The 25109-nt window shown below is 39.9% G+C and overlaps 1 protein-coding gene across 2 annotated transcripts; it reads left to right on the top strand.

The window, feature by feature from the left end:
- Positions 1–1789: 1789 nt before the first annotated feature.
- On the top strand, positions 1790–23421 carry hgfa (hepatocyte growth factor a). 2 transcript variants are annotated; one of them, XM_038738941.1, is made up of 18 exons: positions 1790–2013; positions 5759–5918; positions 6053–6165; positions 6825–6939; positions 9972–10114; positions 10232–10352; positions 10530–10648; positions 13078–13249; positions 13441–13592; positions 14844–14937; positions 16125–16264; positions 18225–18257; positions 18496–18604; positions 18690–18764; positions 19871–20008; positions 20319–20425; positions 20539–20672; positions 21106–23421. In XM_038738941.1, the coding sequence occupies exons 1-18, from the start codon at positions 1950–1952 to the stop codon at positions 21280–21282; spliced, it is 2166 nt and encodes a 721-aa protein (XP_038594869.1). In that variant the 5' UTR covers positions 1790–1949; the 3' UTR covers positions 21283–23421. The 2 variants fall into 2 exon arrangements, with proteins under 2 accessions (XP_038594869.1, XP_038594870.1); XM_038738942.1 differs by having other exon boundaries at positions 1791–2013; positions 13459–13592.
- Positions 23422–25109: the final 1688 nt, after the last annotated feature.

A 25109-nucleotide genomic window follows, 5' to 3' on the forward strand; every position in this document is an offset into this window, starting at 1 on the left:
CACTGTCAATACCCAGGGCTTCTTCGTGTCAGCGGGTCCAGTTGGAGTTCAATGCACTTTCGCTTTCTTGCTTGATGACACTCTCTCTTCTGCTTGTTTTGTATGTTTTACGCTTGTGCACTTTGTCTGGTACTGTATTAGGCATTTTGCAACTGGCTAATCCTTTGAGGACGCAATCACTACTTTGTGCCAAGTGCTCTTTGGCGCACCATGTAAAGAATCCCATCTGCCTTTTCAGTTGAGCCAAAGTGAGGCGAGTGAAGAGAGACAGAAAGAAGATCTTGTCTAAAAGATCCTGTTTGATGACCTGCTTAAAAAATCTGGCTGGCTGGGGAGTCATTAAGTCAAGTCATTAATAAAGGGTAACAAGTGTTTTACTTTCCAAAAAGCCATCAGGCGTGCTGTTATAAATGTAAATAGGTAATTAATAATAGGGGTCACATATTTCTCACTTGCCTATAAGCAAACAGCAAAAATGATGTCATCTGTAACCATCAATGGTAATAAGATAATACTAATAAAAGGGTTTTAAAATGATGTTAATAAGCGTTCAAACTATTTCTATGTTAGTGGTCTATCTGAAGACCTTAAAAGAAAACACAAAAGGATTAACACTAACCAGAGAGATTTCTCAAAACCTGGTAACCTGTAATTTGTTCTTATTAATGGCTTATTAATTATTAATTGCAACTTATAAACCCTTTACAACCCATTCCTTGTTACAAAGTTGTGCCCTGTGTGCCCATAAATAGATAGGTGATGTTAAAATGCTTCATATGTTGAGGCTGAACAATTAATCGAAATCTTATTGAAAATTGCAGTATGTCCTACTGCAATATTCAAATCGCAGGAGGTACTGGTACTGGTTAAAGGCAAAATGTGTGTCGAAATACCATTTTAAATTAAATACTCTGCTGCAGAGATGTCCTGACCGACACATCATATTCCTGACCGACACATCATATTCTACAGACTTAAGGAAGTATCTTTGTTTGGTACAGATCCTTGCAAAAATCACACTGTAATCACTGAAATATGTTTTTCAATGAAAGTGAGAATCAATTTGTCAGATGTTGTCTTGAAATTGTTCAGCCCTAGTTAAGGCTACACTATAATAAAATTCTGTCAAATTAAGTTTAATTTAGTGAAAATACAGTATAAAAGAGAAATGCTACTTTCAAAATAAATCAAAATTACCGAAGTTTAATTTTAAAAATGCCCTAACTGGGGGGTGTGCAGAACAACAAAATCTTTATTCTGTCACTGTTGGCTTATTCTGGCTGGCTTGTTTGACTGACATATTGCTTAAGCCTGTATGTTCATAGAAATATAAATAGAATTTGAAGTAAAGGTAATTAGTGTTTTATTTACTACAGATTACCTATATTACAGAATACTTTTAAAAATAAGCCTGGCAATAAGATGTTGCCCTAAAAGAAGTTGTAAATCGTTATTATTATTTGTTACTTGCTCAGTAATTTCATGAAATAGCTTGGCACTGTAGTTTTAGTAAGAGCCAGTTGTGCATTTGCTGGGAACTGTTTTCAGATGTTGATTGATCTGGATGACTTGGGCTATGACACAGATAAATAAGCTATAGCCTATCAGACTTTGACTTACTCATACAATATTTGTTAATAGGATCACCAGTGATGTCACCATATTTTGATAAGCAGAACGTGAGGTATATGAGTCACATCCGACTTTATTTTGAAAACAACAACCGGAAGTTGCCCTATTTATTCCAGAAAACTTGACACTGTCGAGTAGAGACGCTGCTAGAGAGGCGCACAAACTCAAAGAAGGGGGGTTGAACCAAGGACGTGTGGCTTCTTGGGAAAGTGGCATGTGAGGAAGTCTGCTGGTCATCAGTCACTCTGGACCTCATACAACCACCGAGTCTGTGGCTCAGTTAATCCGGATTCTTACCTGCTTCCAAGTTCCTAACCATGAGGACAAACGTATGGATTTACCAAGCTTTGGTGTGTGTTGTGGTCACTATATTGGATACAGGTAAGACATGAAGAGCTGTGCTTTTAGTAGACGATCAATATCTGCATTAGCAATGTCTGCTGTGAATGATTTTAGTCTCATATTGTCTGTGCAGTAAAGTGAGAAATAGACATAAGAGAAAGTCAGGAAATTACATTGAAGAATAAAAAAACAAGAAGTGAAAGTTGGGTGAAAATGGGGAAAAATAATAACTATAGCATTTCTCATATTTTTTACTTTTATTTGTCAGCCGTGACTTAAAATCAGCCTTAAAAGTGTACACTTTGTTGTGGATTAACCAGTTTTTCATTAGAGACTATGACTGTGAGTGGCATTGATTGAACTTGATCACAAGCCCTGTCTTGCTCTGTTGATTCGGCTCACTCTCTTTGATGAATTACACTGGTAATTCATTCGTTTATGAAAAGAACTCACTTGGGGCTATTTTTTGGAAAACCAGGGAGAGTCCATACCAAACGTTTTAATTACTCTTTTGTACAATGAAACTTTGAATTAAATAATTAAGCAAACAGCTCCTCTATATACTAACCCATTGATCCCCAAGGAGGTCCCATTATTTCTGTTTGTCATTAGCTCTCACCAGTAAATAGATTTCAACACCGGTTTTAATGGTTTTGTACAGTAATGGTTGATAATCAGAAAGTTTCCTCCTCCAGAATGAGGACTCGCACCCAGCGCATTCCAGCTGCAGAAACCCGTTCCAAAGCGCTTGGTTTGATGTGCATCTGCTTTGTCATTAAACTTTTTATATAGGTCATGGTAATTTCAGTAATAGACAGTCCTGCATCTGTTGGACCGACTCCAGCTACTAAGAGGATGCAGTGCATGTCGACTTGTAATGTTGCAGCACAGCACCAGGGCGCTCACGCGACCACGAGTCATTTAAACACATCCAAACGAGCTCCGTGCCGCTCCTTTATGAAGCTGGTTACAGAGGCTGTCCCGGCTTGCATCTGCCCCGCTGACATGTCACTGAGTAAAGCACTGAATCCATAGTTACCACCTCCAGGGGTGCCGACCCTGACCTCTGACCGCCCTGGAGTTGGGGAAAGTAAAATGCGCGCTCCGGACTTTGGTATTCGTGCGTTTGTCCCGGTAGAGAGATAGAAAAGGGGTGTGTGTGCATATGTGTGTAGGGGGAGAGGGGAGTGGGGGTAACATCTGGCTGCTGAGCCCAGCTTCACATTTTGCACTCTCTGAAGCAGATGTAATGTCTGTTTAATTCCCAGACAGAGGCACACCTTTAACCTGGCACATTCCTGTTTTATAAAATATAACTCTCTTATAATACAGTTGTCTTCAACACTGCCTTAAAATGTACACATTGTGTGATTATAATTATTTTGAAGGAAAGTCTGACTAAAATACTTTGGCCAATCCAGATTAAGTTCTTTGCTCAAGGGCACCTAAGTGAACGTTTCTCAGGAAGGTCAGAGGGTTGGTCATTCACCTTTCATCTCTACATTTTTCAAGCGAAACCAGGGACTCAGACCTGTTCCTGTAAGCGATTGCTGCCTCTTCTCATTAAATCTCATCATCCATTGAGCACATTTTATTATAACCTCCAACTTTGGCAAATGTTTGGGATTTGGAGATAGCAGGACTGCAGGGAGAGGAAGAGACTAAGTGAAATCTAATTGAGCAGCCTGGCCAGACATAAGGGCTGGAACAACACTGTGATGAGTGCCAGATGTGGTCCAGTGGAGACCAAACATTAATAACACGTTCTCCCCAAAACCATTTTCAACCACGAGGAGCCTCTAAATGCTCCACAGTTTACAATATCCTAAGTACACACACAACGTCTTGTGTCGGATCTTGGCACGGGAGCGTGTAGCTGTAACTCAGTAGCATGAGATCTTCCTGTGTGATTTATATCGCACTTGCCCATAATTATAAATGGAAAGCTATTGTAACTAAACACACAATGCGTCTAAACAAGTTGCAATAGCCCTCAGAAACAGCATTAGCAGTAGAGCTCCATTCTGCTGAAGGATGAGCTCTTAAAGTTTTCCACCAGGTGAAAATGAATGATTTGTATAGCAGAGGATTTGGACTTAAAATTTTTGAACCCACGTAGAGCTCATATACATTATGTTATGTCTTTGCAATGATAGAATTCACGTTTGATGCACTTCTTCCAAAGAAGTGACTCTCACAAAGGCCTATAAATAAAACAAGAATGAATTTTAATGTCCTTTTTCCAACACACCGTATGCTTTCTAGTATGTGTTAAATGTATCTGCAATAACATAAAACTGTAGCACAACAAGATTATAATAAATACCACAAAAGAGGAAAAAAAGTTGATAAAAGCATATTTCTTTCTCTTTATGAAAGCAGTAAAATATGAAAAGTGCTTTTATGACCATCAAACCTCCAACTGAGGCACTGGAACACATCAGCCTTGTTGGAAGGACATCATTCTGGTCTCTTGGCTGTCTTCACAGTTCAGTGCCCACCTTGCACTTCTCAGGCAGCTACCTTGGTTTGAATCCGGAGTGCTGGGGGGCATTTTTAGTTGGGCTTTAATCCTGGAAACACTTCATAGTTGCTTTTTTGAACACATAAACTAGTCTGCTACCTCGATTTGGCCAGCACAGCTGAAGCAGGATCTAAAAAAAGGTTCTCTCAAGAGCTGCATTTTTTAGGGGTTTGAGACTTGCACATTGATATGTCAGCATGGTTCAGCAGTGCAGATGCTAACATGTCAACGAGCATGCCAAGACCCTGGCACCAGTGTTCATGCTCCCTGCTGTTCTAATAGTCAGACAACCAGGAGAAAACTCCACGAAATATTCTCACCGATTTGACAAGTTACTCTTCGTTCCCAGCACCTTGACAGCATCAGTGAAATGTCTGGCCATGTCTCCCAGCATTTGAGTAATGTTTGATGCTTTGTCATTGAAGAGGAAATAAAACGCATACACATGGTTGACAGCTTGATAGCTTACAGTGTAGACACTGTAGAGAGAAGAGGCCCCTAGTCCGAACCAAACAGGTAATGCCACCTCCTTACGGCATAAGCCTCAACTACCTGGCAACCAGGACGCCCTAAGCATGGTTTCTTTGAAAGGGTATTTTTCTGTATTTGCAGAGGAAAGTGATATTTGGGGGGGGGGTAAATGTCAAAGTAAAGCATTATGGAGACAGATGATAGCTCAAAACTGTCCCCTGGGTGAAGTGAGAATTTAGACGCTGGTGGGTTTAGTGATCAGTGCCACCTTTCATTGTCATACAAGTAGTCTTCACAGAGCTGGTCACTGGCTAACTGTCCTTTTAGCAGCACTGCACAACATATGGGATGGATGATAGGGATGGGAAAGAAACCAATGTTCAAGACTTGTGAACCTTCACTTCATTATGCAACTTAAAACAGTTGTATGATTGAAAAGTTGGTCATGTAAGGGGTTAAAAATACGTTAAATTGACAGTATAGCACTCTATCCATTAAACGCGCATTATAGCGCTGCATTGGCTGACATGATCATCCATATTTGTTTGCCTGCTCTGTTGTTGCCAGTTTCGGATCCTTAAGCTCTAAGTTGGATAACTCAGACCTTTCAGAAAAAAATTCCTCCTCATGCTTACAATTTGGATGTTCATGTGAATGTCAGAAACAGACGGCAACTCCCATATAAGTTGAACCTAATATCAGACCCAACTACTTCCAACAGTGAATCTAATGGCTGTACCAAAACACGCAGATAGGTGTTCTCATGTTGTGTTCTTGTGTTCCCCGCAGGTTTTTGTAGATCTCATCAGTCATTACAGAAGTATGAGAAGACTGACAGTCACATGCTGGTTTGCACAGACTGCCCTCACCACCCTTTGGTACGAAACAGCCGATCGCAGGAACACTGCGCCCGCAAGTGCAAGAAGGTCAAGAAAAACTTCAACTGCAGGTGAATTTATTTGCACATTTTCATGGCCATGTTCCCCTCACTCCTCTGCTCCTCCTGTGTAGAAACAGTATTTATATATTTTTCGTTGTTTATCATTTCTTCATCTCTCAACTACTTCCCATGCGTTTCAACAGGGCATTCAACTTTCAGCGGCACAGTAGGAAATGCCACTTGCTTCCCTTTGACCGTTTCACCCACGGTGTGCAGAAGCAGGCCAACGTTAACTTCACTTTGTATGAAAAAAAAGGTAAATGTCACCATTTCCAGCCCCTTAAAGTTTACTTACGCACTCTGGTGTTTTTTCTCATGAAAACGTTCAGGTGCAGAGAGGGATTTACACAGGCAAATTGTTTGCTGGTGATTGCCTGTGTTGTTGTGCTTCTTGAATCAGCTCAGTTTTTAAGACCTTTGGTTTTTCTGTTGACACAATAAAAGCAACCAATCCCCCCCTCACCCCCCTGCTGTTTAATCACTCTAGTGGGGAGAGTTGCACGCATAAACATGTAGCATACTTAAGTGGAGTGTAAACAAAAAAAAAATCATTGTTTACAGCTAGAACGCAATGGCTTTTCTCCACTGCAGGCTGTGGAATCTAGCACTTTAGAATTTATTGCAGAATTTACGGAACCCCCCCTCCAGTGACATTTAATGAACTTCAGGGAGTTGCCTGTTTTGGGAATAACACATAAGTTGGGACATACTAAAACGCTCGCTGTAAAAACGTCTTATTGACCATACATGGGAAAATATATTCCAGGTGGTCAAGGCCGTGAACGCAAATCAGCTTTTAATTGACTAAACGCTGTATAAATTGGCGCAGAAAGAGTACACAGCGACAGCTTGCATCAAAGTTAGGACATGAATGGATGTTTTCAAATGCTTTTTATGCTTTTGCTCCTATTTAAGATTATATAAGGGAGTGTATCATCGGCACCAAGGACAACTACAGAGGGAGGAGGTCTTGGACGAAGTCAAACATCAGTTGCCAAGCTTGGGCAGATAATAACATCAATGAACACACGTAAGTCCTCTTTTTTATCCAAGAAAGTCAGCAAAAACTACCTTCTTATGGGAATGTAGGCTGATCATGAGTCGAATGGTTACATACATTCACATGTCACCTTGACGGTGCAGTGCCTTGCTTGTGTGACACTTTTTAAGGAGTGAAAGGTATTAATCATTCACTTCCTCTCGCCAGATTCCTGTAGATTTGAACCAGCAGCCTTCAAAGCCTGCTTTTCTAATCTTTAGGCTTCCACCACCTTCCTGGATGCTCCTTCTCTATTTCTCTGTGTCTGACATTGAGCAGGCCTCAGCAGCTGATTTATTAATGTTCAGATCATCCCCTTGCACCTCAGGGGTTAAGGGAAGGTGGAGGCTCACAGACGGGTGAACGTTTAGCCAGAGTTAAGTCAGATTTCTTTCGACACATGCAGGGATATCCTCTCCAATGAGGTTGTTTTTCTACTGCACCGTAGGCCATCAGGTGTATCCCAAAGATGTTTTCTCTCTGCTACAAGCCAGGCAAGATCAGTGAATTTGTGACGATGATTCTGTGCCAGCGTCTCATTAGTGGTGCTCATTAGTTACAAGATATTTTAACTGCGGCAGAGAGACGGGGTGTTCAGAGTCAGCGTAATCAGAGTTTGTAGAAGTGCAGAGTGAAAGACAGAAGGGAGGTTGAATGACTGAAGTCATGTTCTGTCTGTTGTGCAGCTGAGCCCACAAAGCCACGGGCATATTGAGAGCACATACAGGTTCAGTGATCCCCCACAATTAAACCACACTGCAGCGTTGGTCTCCATCCTCTCCTCTCTTCCCCCCTTCGCTTTCCAGAAGCAGCTCTTCACATTAAGAATACTTTGTCATTGTTTATTTGACACACGGCCCTAGTCCCCGTCCCAGATGGCAAATGTAATGTCAAACAACATCGTCCTGGCTTGTCAGCAACTTTTAACTTTCAAGGGTCAAAGGGAGCTTTACTTAAGGGAGATTTAGTGCCACTGTGGGGTTGCCTAACATGGGACTGTCCCGCTGTGTGAGAATTACCGCCGTAATGAACCACGCACCATTTGAGTTTCAGGTAACTATTATTTTCATGCTTGAGCGATCACTGTGGGGCAGGGGTGATTTCTCAGGAGGTTCCCTTCCAGGAATGGGACTTCCACCTGTTGTCTATATTTAGTGTTTGGACCAAGACTCTGCAAGAAGTGTGTATTGATGCCCAGTCAAGCGTGGAGAAGGAAATGGAATGGAAAATTTCTGTTCGTATTAATAATAATAGATTGCAATCATTTATTTATCCCCATAGGGACTTTCTTTTAGTTTTCTACACATTTCCACTGGGAGGTAAGGAAACACCATTGATCTCCTCTTTAAACTCCCTGGAAAAAAGTGAATTAGCACATTTCCCCAAATTGGCTTGCTTTAATCTCTGAATACTTTTGAAGCAGAGTGTTTGTTTCATAATCACCAGGTGCATGTTGCATGACATTTTGCAGCAGTTACTTCAGGTCTAGATTTCATCTTTAGTGATATCCAAATGTGTTTAGCTGGCCCAGGGAGCGAAGCATGTGTGCAAAGTGTCTGCCTGCGCTCCGATGGGAACAGACTTTGGCAAGGAGATGAATAACTGGCCAACATCTGTTAGCGCAACATCATTATGGCCAACTTGCTTCCATGTCATGGCCTTTTACGGACTCTCACCAGATGCAACCTTTTTTTTGAAATATGAGGAACCTTGTAATTCCATTTATAAATTAAGGGCACTATATTATGATGATGTTGATGTTGTATGATGAGTTACACACAACAGATGTGAATTTTGGCGCTTGGCTTACTGATGCAAAGGGGTTTTGTCTTAGTTACATTCATAAGGAAATTCAGGAAAAGTTAGTCTTAACCCTATTATATTTTTCTCCTGATTTCCCCATCCATCCTATCGTCAACCGCTTATCCTGCGTACAGGGTCGTGGGGTTTGAACCCACAACCTTCTTGCTGCGAGGCGACAGTGCTAACCACCGCACCACCGTGCCACCCTGGAACCTTTCCCTTCCTTCTCTATTTTTTGGTTAAGTTAGATGCCTGAGATTTCTTCTAGTTCTGGGTTGAATGATGTTGTGCATTAGTGTAAATCCTTCTGTAAGCCCCAGGGCACAGAGGGGAGAGCAGAGCAGACTTCCCCAAGAAAAGAGTCATTGTCTGGGGTAGAGTGTTCAGACAAGATGCTGAAGGGAGGGTGGTTTCTGGTTCTTTTTGCTTTACTTTTTTTCTTTTCCTGCACATGTTATTTCTTTTTGCATCATCAATTAAACACTTAGACCCCTCCTTTTTGCTGACTCCATTATGATTACATAACACATTTCTTTTTTAAGCAGTTAAGTCTGTCACTTCACTTGTTTCTTTTCACCCTTCTTCTCCATAGCTTTTTCTCCTGTCTTCCCTCTCTGTCTCCCTGGGTGGGAGGGGGGGGAATGTGGTCAGCATGGATCAGGGGGTGCTGACATGCCAGCTTTTCATCATCCTACTCTGACAGAAGACGAATTTCACACACTGTGCATTTAGTACGGGGATCCCATGCAGCTCCCCATTGTTAGTTCCCATATGTTTGGACTAACCGGGTTCTTTTTCTTACAGTTGTACAGTCGCTTGTTCACGCTGACGTGATGTAGCTTTTGACAGAGAGGGATTAGGTTTAAATGTGTTCAAAGGCTGCCAGCGAAAGAACTGCTTGGGCTGCTTCAAGTGGTTCGTAGCATTGTTCTGTGCTGTTGGTGGTTACTGTGCTGTGACAGAGTCTGGCTGCTTCACACATGAGGGAGCTGGAATATGGTAGGAATCAGCAAACCAGGAGAAAAAAAAACATATTGATAAGCTATTTTGCATAAGATCTTGATCTTGATATTTGGCTTGTTACTAAGAGCGCCAGTAGGCAGATACCGTACTGTATACACCACTGGAGCAGCCAAGTGTGCAAATACTCCCTAAAATTTATTTCTACAGCTTACAGTATCAGTTAACACTTTCAATAATGTCTGTGTACTCCCTGGTAGGTTTTATCCTGATAGGTACCCAACGCAAGACCTGAGGGAGAACTTCTGCAGGAATCCCAACAACGATCCCGGTGGTCCGTGGTGCTACACCACAGACCCCAACGTACGAGCTGAGGAGTGTGGCATACCACAGTGTTCAGAGGGTAAGACATTCCCAAATGACATAACTGGACAATAAGATTTGGCCAAAATGAAGTCATGAAGTCATTAGTCATGTTTGCATTCATAAGTAGAGAAAAGAAAATTGTTTCTGTTGACAGAAGTCTGTATGAAGTGTAACGGGGAAGATTACCAGGGCAAAATGGACCATACAGAGAGTGGTAAAGAGTGCCAGAGATGGGACTCAGCAAGGCCTCACAAACACCACTTCCAGCCCAAAAAGTAAGCTCCAAAGCTGATAATCACACACTAACCTTTCTCACGGACGGTGCTGCACACACCCATTACAAATGCTTGAAAAAATGACGCTAACACTCAGGAGAGGTAGACCTCACCAGTTGTAATGACTTACTTCTCTCCCTCTGTCTTTCCTCCCTGTATTCTGTCTGTCTCTCTCAGGTTTCGAGACAAAGATTTAAAGGACAACTACTGTCGTAACCCAGATAACCGTCTTCGTCCCTGGTGCTACACCATGGATCCCAAAACTAAGTGGGAGTACTGCAACATCACTGTGTGTGGTAAGGGCCTATGTGCTGTAAAACTCACAGCAATATGGGGCTTAGATCTTTGTGGAGTCTTCAACAAATCAACTGAAGACCACATTATTGTTTGACTATGTATCACACGCAGTTTGGAATCCATTATAAGATTCAAAAGTGGACATAGTGTTGAGGATCCCTTACTTGGTTTTTGGACAGAGAGACTGCGGTTGGATTCTACTAGCAAGTGGTTTGAGGGCACCAGGGGGTCTGACATACAGGACTTTGGTGGTTTTGGAATAGTTACAGTGAGCTGAGTAAAAAAGCCCCTCTTCTCCCCTGCAGAGTCTCATGAGACTTTTATTTACCCGGCTGTGTGTTTCATGTGGTGGTTGGCTTCAAATCCTTCTACCTCAACAAGGAAGAGTAAATAGGTTGTTTGTAAAGGGGAAGGTCTGACTTCAGAGAGCCCGAAGTGTTTCACTGAGACCGCTCACAAATGACAAGGGGCTGTAAAATGAAGCGTTACAATAGGGGCTTCTATACAGAAATGCGTCACATGACCACCAGAAGGTCTAATAGTTGTTTTAGTGGTATGAAAATCATGATATGCACAAACAAGTGACAAATTAAAGGAGAAGTGGTCACCAGAGCTCAGTCCAATTGAAAACATGTGGAAGATTTTGAACTTACGTGTTAGACAACACTCTCTGCCATCACCACTAAAACACTTCAAGGGATAGTTCAAGATTTTTGAAGTGGGGCTGTATGAGGTATTTATCCATATTCAGTGGATTACCTCCAGTATATTGCGATTCTAAACTTTTAATGATTGATTGTTTCAGTTCTCTTTGAATTACGAGTGCTACTGTGAATGCGGGCGGCATATCCCATGGTGAGACATCTCACTTATGCTAAGCAAAGTAACCTTGTTTACCTGAAGTTATTTATCAAGAGGAAATGCCTGACCTTCTCAGGTTCCAGCCTCACAAATTTGTGGAAATGAGGCCTTTTCCATTTTATTTTATTGCAAATTAAATATCATTGGATCTTGAACTAACAAAACAAAAAATGTGAGGATGTCACAATTTAAAAACTAAACAAACACTGGGTAAATAGTCTACAAATTTATCTACAATATAAAATAATAAAATCCTACACTGCACTGTGACTTTTACTGTCCTGTTTTACCCTGTTTTTATTTCCTATTTAACTCTTTAAAATTAATTTTATCCTGTTTTTTATTTTACCCTTTTAATGTGTGTTTTTCACTTTCCCTATGTAGCTTTTAGTTTTATGTAAAGAAATGTGCTATACAAATAAACTTGCCTTGCCTTGCCTTGCCTTACAAATAAAAAGAATCACTAGCTGCAGCCCTAATGCATTTGATATGGTATTGTGTGTAAACTTTTTTTATAGACGTACATGTCGAGGGGATAAATAATATAAATTCGCTTGAGTCATATCATATTTGGCAGAGCCTGACAGAGTTGTAGTTTAAATAACTTTGCCTTCATACGTAATACAAATTACAGAAGCAAAAGAAAAAGAATGAGCGCCAAAAACTTGCGGACGCACAAACGCACAGAGCATCTCTCCTTGTCTCTGTCGAACACATACACATTTTACAGTAAATGTTATGATTTACAGCAAGGGCGGAGGATCTGCATTTGTCCAGATGTGTGCATCCCTCAATGCCTGCCCTCAGAAAGATAAAAACCACTGACCTGTACTACACAGTGCACATAGACACTGGCATGCATTACATCAAGCCAAAGAATCCCTCTTTTCTATCCGCCTTCTCGTTTCTGCTTGAAAACATTCCCTTTCCTCCTCCATCTTCTCCCATCTCATTTGTCAAAGGCTAAAGAAACAGAGACAGACATCCTGAGGGGAGAAGTCTCTCCCCATGTACTGCAATCCCTGCACTGCTGAAAAGCAGAATTCCATCTGAAGATGTTTGGAATAGTTTTCCAGTGGATACCCACCGAATTATGCCCCAGCCAGCCCCAGCCAGACCAGGTTGGATGTGATAGGTTTGGTTGGCCTGCAATAAACAAATTTACCAGAAGAATTTTAATATTTATTGTTGAGGCAAAGATGTATTCATAAATCTGATGAGGCTCCAGGTTGTCCACCATGTGACGTTGTGTGCCATCAGCAAGTTAAATAACTGCATATTGTTGTGAATGTCCCAGTGTGCAAGAATGTGGAGCACCAGTGTTATGAATACACAGAAAGTTTCCTATCACAGTTGAGACAAGGGGGGAGTGCTACTGTTTTTGATCATCTGTCTAGGTTAAACATCACACATTCTTCTGGGGATTAATATCTCCCTCCTTCTCTCCCTCTCTCCTTCCTGCCTTCAGTTTCTACATCTCACTCTCTTTAGCAATGTTTCTCTGTGCTTTCTTTCTCATGCTTACACTCACAATTACAATTTCTATGTCTTTTTCTTTCTTTGCCAGACTCTGACTCAAGTGAGGACACAGATGTCAATGTAACAATATCCTGTATCCAGGGAAAGGGCACAGATTACCGAGGCACAATGAATGTCACTCCAGAGGGTGTGACATGTCAGCGCTGGGACTCCCAGTTTCCCCATAACCACTCCTTTCTTCCTCAGAACTTCAAATGCAAGTGAGTAATGTTTGTTTGATGGCCCCTGACAGCTTGGATTCAATTCTCTCAAGGAAGTGATTTGTTCACTTTGTGCATTTGACTGTTGAAATGCCAAAGGAAAAGTGATGGAAAAGTGATGAAAGTGAAACTTAGAAATTATTACTTTGCTGTAAAAAATACAGTCATCAGCACCATCATTTAAATTGTAGTTTGTGTATGTGTTATAGAGACCTCAGAGAGAACTACTGCCGTAACCCTGATGGTGCAGATTACCCATGGTGCTTCACTACAGACCCTAATCAGAGGATAGCCAACTGCACCCACATCCCCAGGTGTGATGCTGAGGCCACACAAAAAATAGGTAAATTACAATATAACTTCAATTTGAAAAGAGCAGTTCAACTTGTGGGAAATAGGCTTTTTTATTTTCTTGCCATGTATTAGATGACAAAATTGATACCACTCTCATGTCTGTATGATAAGTTGGTAACTAGAGCCAGCAGCTGGTTAGTTTAGACTAGCACAATGACTGGAAAAGGGGCTGACAGCTAGCCTGGCTCTGCCCAAAGGTAATAAAATCCACCTGTTAGAATCTAATGCTTACTAATCAATGTATTATTTCTTCTTTGTTTAACCCTTACACGTACAGAAATGTAAAAAAAGAAGAAAAAAAAGAACAAAGTTGTGGTTTTTCAGGACGTTTAGTGTTATTTCTTGGCTAACACTGATTTTACATTTAGATTCCATAAAATGTTTGTATTTTAAACAAATAAGATATAATGTGTTAATTTGTGATCTTTAGAGGTGTGTCTAGAAAGATAATGTTACCTTTGGACAGAGCTAGGCGATCTGTTTCCCCCATTTCTAGCCTTTAAGTGGCTGGTGGCTCTAGCTACATATTTACTAATGTGAGAGCGGTAGCGATTGTCTCATATAGCTCTCAGCAAGTAAGTGAATGTATCTCCCAAAACGATTCCTTTAAGAGTATCTCTGTGTTTATAAGCGTCAAACTTCAAAAGAATTAAAAATAGCTTGTAAATTACTATGTGATGTCCATGTTGTTTCTTGAGTAGTGTGATTGAAATACAGACCTAAGCTTTAAAAGCCATGTCATGTTTTTGCAAAGTGGAGTTACACAGACACTTTCCATATTGCTCCCGTAGGACTGGGCCACTTGGCAGCATGCTGCCCAATGAATTCCATTTCATGGAAGAACAAAAACACCAGACTTTGGCAATAGTGCTCGCTGTCATTTCCCATGTTTCTCTGCTTTACATTTATAGTAAGAAGACCACATATATCAAACTGCAGCAAGTCTGTTGTTACTGTAGCCCCTCTTCTGATTCTATTTAAGAACAGACATAGTAAGGTTTAATGTTTCTATTACATTTGAGAAACTCAAGACCCTTGACATTAAAATGATTCAAACCACAAAGATTCATTACGGGGTGTTTGCATCAATGAGAAAGACAGTCATCACCCAAATTATGTAAGTTCTTTGACAATGTCTACTGGCAGATTTCTTTATAGTGTTGTAGAAACTGCTGGGCTCAGCAATTCTGTGCACTCCTGGAAATATTGAACAAGATGGTCTAATCCCGTTGTTCCTTAGAGTGTTATGAAGACAACGGAGAGACATATCGGGGCACTTTATCCATTACTCGATCAGGGATTCCGTGTGCAGACTGGTCACATCACATTAACAGGTAACAAAGTAATTTATTCTGCATATAAATACGTTCGTTTTTATTAACACCCAGTCAAGCTTAAGCTGCACTGAGAGAACTGTAGATTTTTCCTAGAGAGACTGACATTCTTTTTACCTCAATTGATGAGTGTTTGTTGACAACTTAGCTCCCATTGCCTTGTGAAAATCCCTTTCATATGAATGAGACTGATCAGTGAAAACAAACAGCAAGAGGAAATCAGGGGTTCCTCAGGGGTCAGTACCAGGCCCAATTATTATTCATCTAACTGACGAGAGGAAAACCCCGGGGTGCTCTCCAAGTGACCCACCCTGACGGAAAGGTTGCCCACTCCAGGGCTGTTGCTTCATGCTTAAGTCAGGCTGTTGGAATTACTTAATTTACAGGAATTTTAAAAGCCAAAATGGCACAGACAGATGGACATGTTCCAGAGCAGACCCCTGACCCCAGGAAGTGCTTTCTTAGGAAAGTAGATCAAAGCCAATCAGCTCCCTCACGTAGACTGCAGCCAGCGAGTCTACACTGGTCAAGGTCAAGGGTCATTCCAGGAAGAACGGCGGAGAGCTACAGCTTATTTAACATTCTCCTGGGAGGTGGAATTATCCTCACCCCAGACAAATTGTTGCCCATCACTTAGTGTGTGTGTGTGTGTGTGTGTGTGTGTGTGTGTGTGTGTGTGTGTGTGTGTGTGTGTGTGTGTGTGTGTGTCCAAACTCCTACCTAGTAATTTCAGTGATTTTGGATATCTGAGAAGATTACATTAAATTTTCCTAGAACCAAGTGTAACTTTACAAAAAGACACATAATTAGATGTGAATTCCTACAAATCTGGAGCAAAACCAAATCATTCCATAGAGGATGTGGCTCCTGCTGGTTGGAGCCCTGCTGAATGCCTAGAGTACATACTTTCATACTCCCTTGAGCACTCTGCGTTTCCTTCTACGGGCCCTGTGCAGTGAATGCTGAGAATACACTGCGCTATAGGAAAGCCAGAGTCAGACTTTCCAGTCATAGCACGTACTGTGTATGCGTGACAGTGTGTGTTCAACTCCATGTATAGACATGCTTGTGTGTTTTTAGAGTGCGAGAGTGTGTATGAATCTTTATGAGACGTGGCCCAGTGTTCTGATACACTGTGTGAAAAATAACAAATGGGATATGAGAATGTGTATTTGTGTGTTTTACAGTGGGGATTCTCACTCTACAGAATCCCACGTAGGGCTGGAGAAAAACTACTGCCGGAACCCGGACCGGGACAAACATGGCCCCTGGTGTTACACCAATCCAAATAACCGTTTGATCTGGGACTACTGCAAACTAAAGCACTGTGAGTGCTTTAAATAACCTTGTCTCTTCTAATGTCTTTTTCTAGTACATACATCTGTGTTACGCCAGCCATAAATATTAGCAGACCCTTAGTTCACCATAGTAGGTAGTATGTGAATGATGCATATCTTGTATAGTACAATTGTTTAGTGATAAGTTTAGCAGAACCTTAAAGAAGTAGTTATTCACTTTTTTGCCAAGAGTTGGATAAGAAAATTGATACCAGCTCTCATGTCTGTTTTGTAAATATGTTGCTAGAGCCAGCAGCTGATGAGCATAGGTCAGCACAAAGATTCATAACACCTGTAAAGCGTCAACATATCATTTTACACATTCTTTTCTTTTCTTTTTTTTTTTTAAAAGATAGATTGGAACATGTTAATTAGTGAACTTTAGACGTGCTTGTAGGCGGATGGCTGATTTGGTTACTTTTGAACAGAGCCAGACTAGCTTTTTCCCCGTTTCCAGTCTTTGTACTAAGCTAAACTAACCGGTTGCTATCTGTAGCTTAATATTTATCCCACATACATGACAGTGGTATCAGTCTTCTCATCTAACTGTCGGCAAGAAAGCGAATAAATGCATTTCCCAAAATGTTGAATTATTTCTTTCATGCTGGATGGTCTTTCAGAACAAGGTCGTGAGCATTGTTCACTAGTTAAAAAAATGGTTGCCTTTGAAGTTAGCAAGAAGATTGTTGTTAAATTGAGTGGATTATGAATAAAATGGACGTTTTTGTTGGTCCAAGTGACAAATGAACAGGCTACAGGAGATAAAAATGTTGCCTTTACAAGTAGCAAACGGCTTGCCACATTTCCTGGAGTGTGTTTATTTCCAGCGGTGAGAGTTCACAAACAGAGTGGGTGTCTTTCCATCAGTATTGTTGTTAAGAACATGATCCTTGTTGTGGTCACATATCTGAAAACACAGCTCCTCTGTTGCTGCCAGCACAGATGCATTTGATACAAGTATGTGTACATAAATATGAGCAATAGTGAAATGTAGGAATGTGGGGTTTGTCGAGAAAAGAATCCCATGTGTCCTGCATGCCGTATCTTGTGTGGGTTCACAAAATTAAGACTATTTGTCTGTAGCATGCAATTAAGCTCATGAAGAGTGGACAGTATAGTAAGAAGTAAGGTCAGCAGCAAACTGAACAAACGGCAACAATGGCAGAATGTTTTGAATAGAAACTAATAGTTTGGGATTTTCCTCATAAAGTGTCATCATGCTTAGTTGTATTTACATCATGCAAAAGTTCGAAATATTCAAAGAAAGATATTTCAGTGTGATTCACCCAAGTACAGGTCTAGCTGCTTGCCTATGCTTACACACTGGTAAAAAAGAAAAAGAAACAAGTATTCTGAACATCTCTTCTGAAAGAGCATTAATTAGCATTTAGTACATAAAAGAAGACAGTGTTAATATGTGGGGACATAACAATGAAATAACACAAGTGATTTAGCTTTGCAGCCTTTGTTGACTTCAACTAAAATGTCATGACTGTTTTTTTTACAGCTTGGCTGGTGGCTTACGTAATCTGTTAGCCGTGGTTTTGTCCAATTGGCAAAGAATACACGATGTTCAAACAGCAAACAGATGCAGGTCTCTGCTGCCATTCTTTTATTTGGGAAAACATGCTCAAGCGGCTGGACCCAACATTTTCTTTGGCTGGTTTCAATCTGGCTCTTTCAAATGGCTGCAAAATAATTTCCATAATGTAAAACATATCTTCATTGAAGTTTTTGAGGTCTTGAGCAAATTTATTTGCTGCTGTTATAGCCTCCAACAATGATTCATATTCAGAGATAAGTCTTTATAAAGTAAAGCTGGTAAAGTTAAGCTGGGTGTCATTTTCAGTGAGGTTTCATGCTTTGTGTGTCAGTGTATGGTCAGTGGTCTGAATGATTTCCTGCTGCTGTGGGGTTTCTTCTTAATGCTTTTTTTTTTACTTCTATCAGGTGAATCAGCTACAGTGACTCCTCAAACGAACAGTGAGTAGTTTTTTTTGCTTATCTGGCTTTTACCAGTCTAGTCCTCTTCCTCATCCTCTTATCCCTAATCTTGTCCAATTTCCTTTTTTTAATTCTTTATATCAGATCCTTCTGTTGTCATGTCACTCAACAAATCCTATTTTATGGTTGGCTTTTGAAGTTTCAATAAAGATTTTTCCATTGAAATGTAAATAATTCATACATATAACATGCAGCATTAAAATGTCTCCTTGTTTAGGTCTAACTAGGCCCAAGATATCATGCTTTGTACATATAAACACCAGAATTGTCGGAGGACACCAAGTGCGAGGGACAGATGGCAGCTGGGTCGTAAGCATCCAAAGAGAGTAAGTCATTTTACACCTGTGTTTTTACAAAATATCCTATCATACCTACCATAATGGTAAATATTGTCTTCTTAAATTTTCTCAGGAATGTTCATTTGTGTGGGGGTTCGTTGATCAGAGAAGACTGGGTTTTAACAGACCAACAGTGCTTCACCTCCTGGTAATACTCCACCTTCTGATACTGGTAGTCTCCCTTCTGATGCTTACCCCTCTTAATCTCTGTCTGACAAACTTTAACTAAATTCCTTCTCTCGTTTACCTCCTCCATTTACTCCATCTCTCAAACATGTTTCTTCTCTTCTCGCTGCCATCTTTTTAATATTGTTAAATAAAGTTGATAGATGCAGGATGTATCCTGTTTACTGGCAGTTACTCACTCCCAGACAGGCCTGACCTGAGATATGGAACAGAATCGTTTTGGCCTGCGGATCTGTTTAACTTCTGCAGTTGTCTATGTCAGAGCCAATGATATACATATAATATCTCTACATCTGAAGTAATGGCTTTAAAGAAAATGTCCATATCTCTGTACTTAGGTACAGTAGTGTATGTATTGCATATGGTGTACATCAGTAGCTTTTAGCTGATATTTTTAGGCCAAGTGTGTGTTGTTTAAAACCATGGTTTATTTTTAGACTTTTTGTCTTGCATATTGTATGTATATTGTATATTTGAAAATGATCAATATAAATATAAAATCTAAAGAACTTGCCAGAATGTGCAAGAATGAATCCTGATATGCAACTGGAACTTTGTGTTTAACATGTTGTTTTATAGATAGTTCAACTGATGACATGCAATACTTAAATAAAAACTATATTTTGCATTTTATAACACTGATTACTGCCCTTTCTTAGCAGTGTTTAAAAAGTGAGACCACTGTAAGTCTGAGCAAGGCTCACTTTTTTTACAGTCCATCAAAGAGGTTCTCCAGCGATTTGGTATTACGCTTCAAAAAACCTGGTGGGTCTCACTAAAAACAGCAGCAGAAGACAAGATATCTTTCAGTCTTTAGTATACATCAAGCTCCAGGAACACTGGATCCAACTTTTCCTATAATGCCACTTGATAGTATATTTCATTAGATCACCTAAATGTCCACTTCTTTCAAACGCCGCACCTCCAGTTTGTAACACACGCTTTCTGTTAAATGTTTTGCATCTCAAGCTAATAGATAACCCTGCTGATATCACTGTCATCGTGGTCACTCTTTAAGTAGCAACACTTTAGGTTTACAACTCACATCTTGGTCCTTGTGGTCACCAGTGTTCCAGATCTCAGAGATTACAGCGTGCAGGTTGGTCTGCGCCACCTCAATGAATCCTCAAGCCACCCGAGACTACGCATCTCTCGCCTGATCTGTGGCCCAGAAGGATCCAACCTGGTCATGCTGAAATTAGCAGAGTAAGCTCTCAGCCACCCACTAGGTTTCCACTAATGTAAGATCTTAATGTTAGAACATAAGTAGTGATATGGAAAACTATTTAATCTTCTGTATCTGAGTAATCATTATCGCTGTCATTTGGTTAACTGTGGTCATCTGAATGCGTGAAAGGCCTGTTGTTATTTCCCCCAAAGCTTCAAATGCTGGTTGTTTTACAATTTAACCACATCACTTTTTATTGATCTAAAAATCTCTCTTATTTGCCTTACATGTGCACACGTTATGTTTTATTGCGACTGTAACTTGTGACTATTATTATGTTTGTTCTAGTCCTGCCCCTGTGTCTGAAGGGGCCTCCACTATTCATCTCCCAGTAAAAGAGTGTCACATCACTGAAGGCACCAACTGCACCATGTATGGATGGGGGGAAACCAAAAGTACTGCGTTCTTTCACCCATATGCCATGTCACAATGCATTTATAACAATTATTCGAACTAAAAGAATATATGTGACATTTAACAATTGCGCTGCATTTCCTCCTCTATTCAGATACAGGATACGACGAGGCACTGAACACTGTGACCATGCCTATGGTCAACAATGACATGTGCTCACAAATCAAAGGGGACGCTGGGGAAAGCAGAATATGTGCCGGCGGCAAGAGAGGAGAAGGCGTATGTGATGTAAGGATAACAAATACATCTCTACAGCATGAAACAAAAACAACACGAATGCAGCTTGAATGTACATCGCTTAAAAGCCCATTTCACCCAAATAACATGGAAACATCTAAATATCTTGTCTCTACTGAAGGAATAGTTCCAATAAAAATGGTTGATGTCAAGTTTGTTGGATTATCTTGACTAAATGTGACTTTTCATGTTTTTCAAATGTAAATCTTTCCATTTTTTCATTGCATTGGGGTGGGAGCAGAAACTACCAGAAACCACTGAAGGTTAAATGGCAAAAATAATAGTGTTTTTCGTAAATTGTGTGAACTGACCCTTTAAGCATTGTATCATATTTTTAGACATTGAGTTTGGATTAGTTTGAACATATTCAATGCAGTTAAGTCAATCTCTTTTCGATGTGTCACTCTCTACCCTTTTCTTGCAGAAAGACAATGGCGGTCCATTGGTTTGCCAGGAACATGAGCGTAAAGTCATCATCGGTGTGAGCATCCAAAGGACAAAATGCGCCTCATCGCAGCCTGCGCTTTTTGTTAACGTTGCTTTCTACTCTGAGTGGATATACAAAGTGTTCAAACTTTACCCCAGTTTGGACCGGAACTGATGGTAGGGTGTGAACATCAACTCCATACATGACTTTACCACAGCCTGCGAGAGGAGGGGCAGCTTTGGGACCACAAATCCCAAGACCTCTACAGTATGGACCACAGGGGAGAAATGAGGAAAATCACCTTATGGAAAGTGGCCATTTTGGGATTTTGTGGCTGAATTTGTCATTTGATGGAGATCACAGATTAGTGATTGAAGAATGGATAAACCAAATGGAATCTCATCCATTCTTCTGCTTTGCAAATGAAGACATCCAGGTTGTTAGCCTTAATATCATTTTTACAACCAAAGTCTCTGGCACATGGACGGCATATTAATTGTATTTTTGACATGTTCAGAATTTCTGAAGCCATGCAAACAAAGACAATGAGAATGACACTTATGATTCAGTAATATCTCCTGGAATATACTTGAATATGGACAGAACCCACATCTCTGGCGGTTACCATGTGAGGTTGCCTCCTGTGACTGGGATTTCTTGTTTTTTTCATGCGTTGAGCTGGACTGCAAAACATTATCTTTTTACCTCCAACAGAAGTGATATGGAGGTATAATTATAGTATTCCTAAATGTCACCAAACAAATCTGGTCATATTTTTAGGATGCTGTACAAACATCACAGCAAAAATGATAAATGTTATTCGTCTACTAAAATAATCCAACAAAAAGCCATGGTATTGTAATACCAAAAAGAAGGAAAACAAAAACATGAAAAGAACATGATAAACTCACAGTACACATAGTACAGCCACTATAAGTCCCTATGAGACAATAGTGACTAAGCCAAGCCTGTAAATCCAGCAATGGTTAAAATGTGGCTTCAGATATATAGTAGTTAAGTATATGAAATACACTGTTGCTGCTTGAAAAGCTAACAGTAGCAGTCTTGGCAAACCATGCAGTGCTAATTGTGTGTAGTAGCTGGACTACCTTTTCCCCACTTAGCCTGTAACTGTTAGTTTCCCTGTGAGAGGGTCTGTGTAGGACTGAGCGAACTGCTCCAAATCTTATGCTAATATTTGTAGCATGAGAGAGAGAAAAGAGCCATGCCAAATATAACATGGCTATTCAGTCTCCAGTTTGGAGGGAACTTTGGCTCCTGGTGGGCTGTGTGTGGTCAGTAGGATATTTTATGCTTTTTTTTTTGTTTCATGGAAAGTAGCTCCTTATGTACATAACTGCAGATTCATTGAGTATGTTTCTACTGTGCTGTAAGAATTTATAGGTCTTATAGATCTGGAATATTTTTGGTTCACTGAGTAACGTCAGATTGGCTTCTCCATGCCTCTGATTATGTTAAATATTTAAAGAGACTGGTAGCTTGTAAGTAGTAGCTAGGTATATTTATTTAAATCAGCAGGAGACATTGTTTGAAAAGAATCCAGATTCTGATGTGCTATGAAGAGGTTTTTTTTTGTCCTGTGAGTAATTATGACCCCAGAATAACTGTGGTGCATGTTTGATTTAAATAGCCACACAAACACACAATAATATGCTAGGTTACCCTATGCCTCATATCATTTAACTTCTTAATTCAAGAATGCTTGCTGGGGGCTCAGTCAGTATTGTGCTGAGTTTAACATGCATTTACTGTCAACAATGAGTGATGCATATATCTTAATGATGTGATTCCATGTTAAAAGCGGGGGGGTCTAAGGACTTTCAGAGACCATGACTGTATACAATTAAATTATAACTTTGAGGACAAATGCAATACACCAATAATAGCCTTGCACAGGATAAAACTAAAGTGAAAGTCTATGAAGTGTTAAATTTAAACAAATAAAAATTCATTAGAGGCAACTTATGTGTAAGATAGGTGAAACCAAACATTACATATTATTGATTAGTTTTGTGTGCTCTTATGGTGTTGTAACTGTTATTTAATTTACCTTTATGTAAATAGCTCAGTGCATTCTGTAAATTACAGTTTGTAATTTTTGTAAATATCATACTTAATTAGTATTTTTACTTCATGATCATTCTGTTTAAATGTTTGTATACTGTAAACTTTAAATATAACAGCTGCTATTTTGTGTTAGTAAGTTGTTTTATATCTATGAACCTTTCTGAATTCTGTAGCCTTTGTATTATTCCTATTTTAATAAACAACTAGACATTACATTTTGCTATATTCTGTTCCTCCATTTCTTTCTCTTGGCTATTCCCCATGTATCATGTATTTAAATGAATATGCCAGCAGCACACACTTGGAATCTGTTTACTCAGTTTTTGGCAGTTAACTCCTTATATCACTCAGAGCAGCAAATCCTAGGGCATGATAACTTTTCTTAAGTGGCTGAAAGCTGCAGGGGTCATCAGTCGACCACTGAAGGAGATAAATTACTATAATTCTTAAGAAATGTTTGGATAACAAATTTGGACATCCCATACTTAAGTAAGATAATTGGAGCTTTTCAGCAACTCTGAAACTTTTGGTTGCACAATATAAGATTAGATGTACTTAACACTCCAAATGAAAGATTCATTTTTGTGTCATATTGAGGTAAAAACTGTTGTTGCTTTTTTTGGTAACTGCTGGTGAAAGAAGTACTTAAATATTTTACTTCAGTAAAAGAAGCACTGCATATATATAAGGCATGCATTCAACATTCCACTGCAGTGAAAGTACAGAACTATTATGCAAAATATGCTCAGAGTATCAAAAATTTTATAATTTCTTGATATAGACCTACATATACATTTTAACCTTCATTTATTCAGGGGAGCTTTACTGAGAGGAAGCCTCTCTTTTGCAGGAAAACCCTGATCACATTTGCACAGTTTCACATTCACACCTGGGAGCCACAGTCTGATCTTCTGTAGTTGGGGTTAAGGATCTTGCTCAAAGGCACCTCAGTGCTAATAAACGAAGGAGGGCAAGCGGTGCATGTTTTATCTGTCTTTGCTATTTTTATGAAGGGCCTCGAACAGTTACGAAACCATTTCAAGCGTGACAAGGAGCCCCGATTAGACACAGCTTTTTTGTAAGAAGTCACCAGCTAAAAGGTTCGTTTGATCCATAACAATGTCTATTATTTTATTTTATAAGCTTATCGTATGATTTTTTAAAACATAAAATCTTAATCTGTATAGTAACTTGCACCTTTGCTGTCAAATTAATGTAGTGAAGTGGAAAGTGTAATATTTGCCTCTGAAATGTAGTGGTGTAGAATTACAGAGTAGCATAAAATGGAAATACTCAAGTACAAGTACCTGAAAATTGTACATAAGCAAAGTACTGAGTTACTTTCCATTACAGTTGGATAACCCTACTGATAAAAAGCTGAATTAAACTCTTACACATGGTTTAGATGTGCAGTACAAATCACAACACAAGAGTACACTGTCATGTGGGGATGTAATTTACCTATCTGGCTTCATAGCGCTAAATTCCGTTAGGTCATTTTGCCAGTAGGCCACTTCCATGCTGCTGGCCAAGCTGTTTGCCTTCTGATCCCAACCTTTCCCCCAGTGACCAATTATCGAGCAGTCTTACTGTCTCTTCACTGTAGTAAAGGGATATAAAGGAACTCAATGCCTCTGCCCTGTTGCAGTCATAAAAAGTGATACCAAGCAGAGCACATATCAGGTCATGTTTAGACTTTTTGAAGCTATACTTTTATAGATTTTCCTACTGGCCTTCCCTGGAAAGAAATCTTGGAAGAGTGCCTCACTCTGCACTTAAACAAACAGCAAGCCCAAGACTAGATAACATCCATATTATCCACTGGTAACCTTAAATGATCCATGGAGCTATGATTTATGTTACAACCACAGTATATTACTGACCAGATATACTGTTGAGAATCCAGTTAATGC

Source organism: Micropterus salmoides, unplaced genomic scaffold, assembly GCF_014851395.1.
Source record: "Micropterus salmoides isolate LMB-PRFRI ecotype aquatic unplaced genomic scaffold, ASM1485139v1 Ms_hic_scaffold_23, whole genome shotgun sequence".
NCBI lineage: Eukaryota > Metazoa > Chordata > Actinopteri > Centrarchiformes > Centrarchidae > Micropterus > Micropterus salmoides.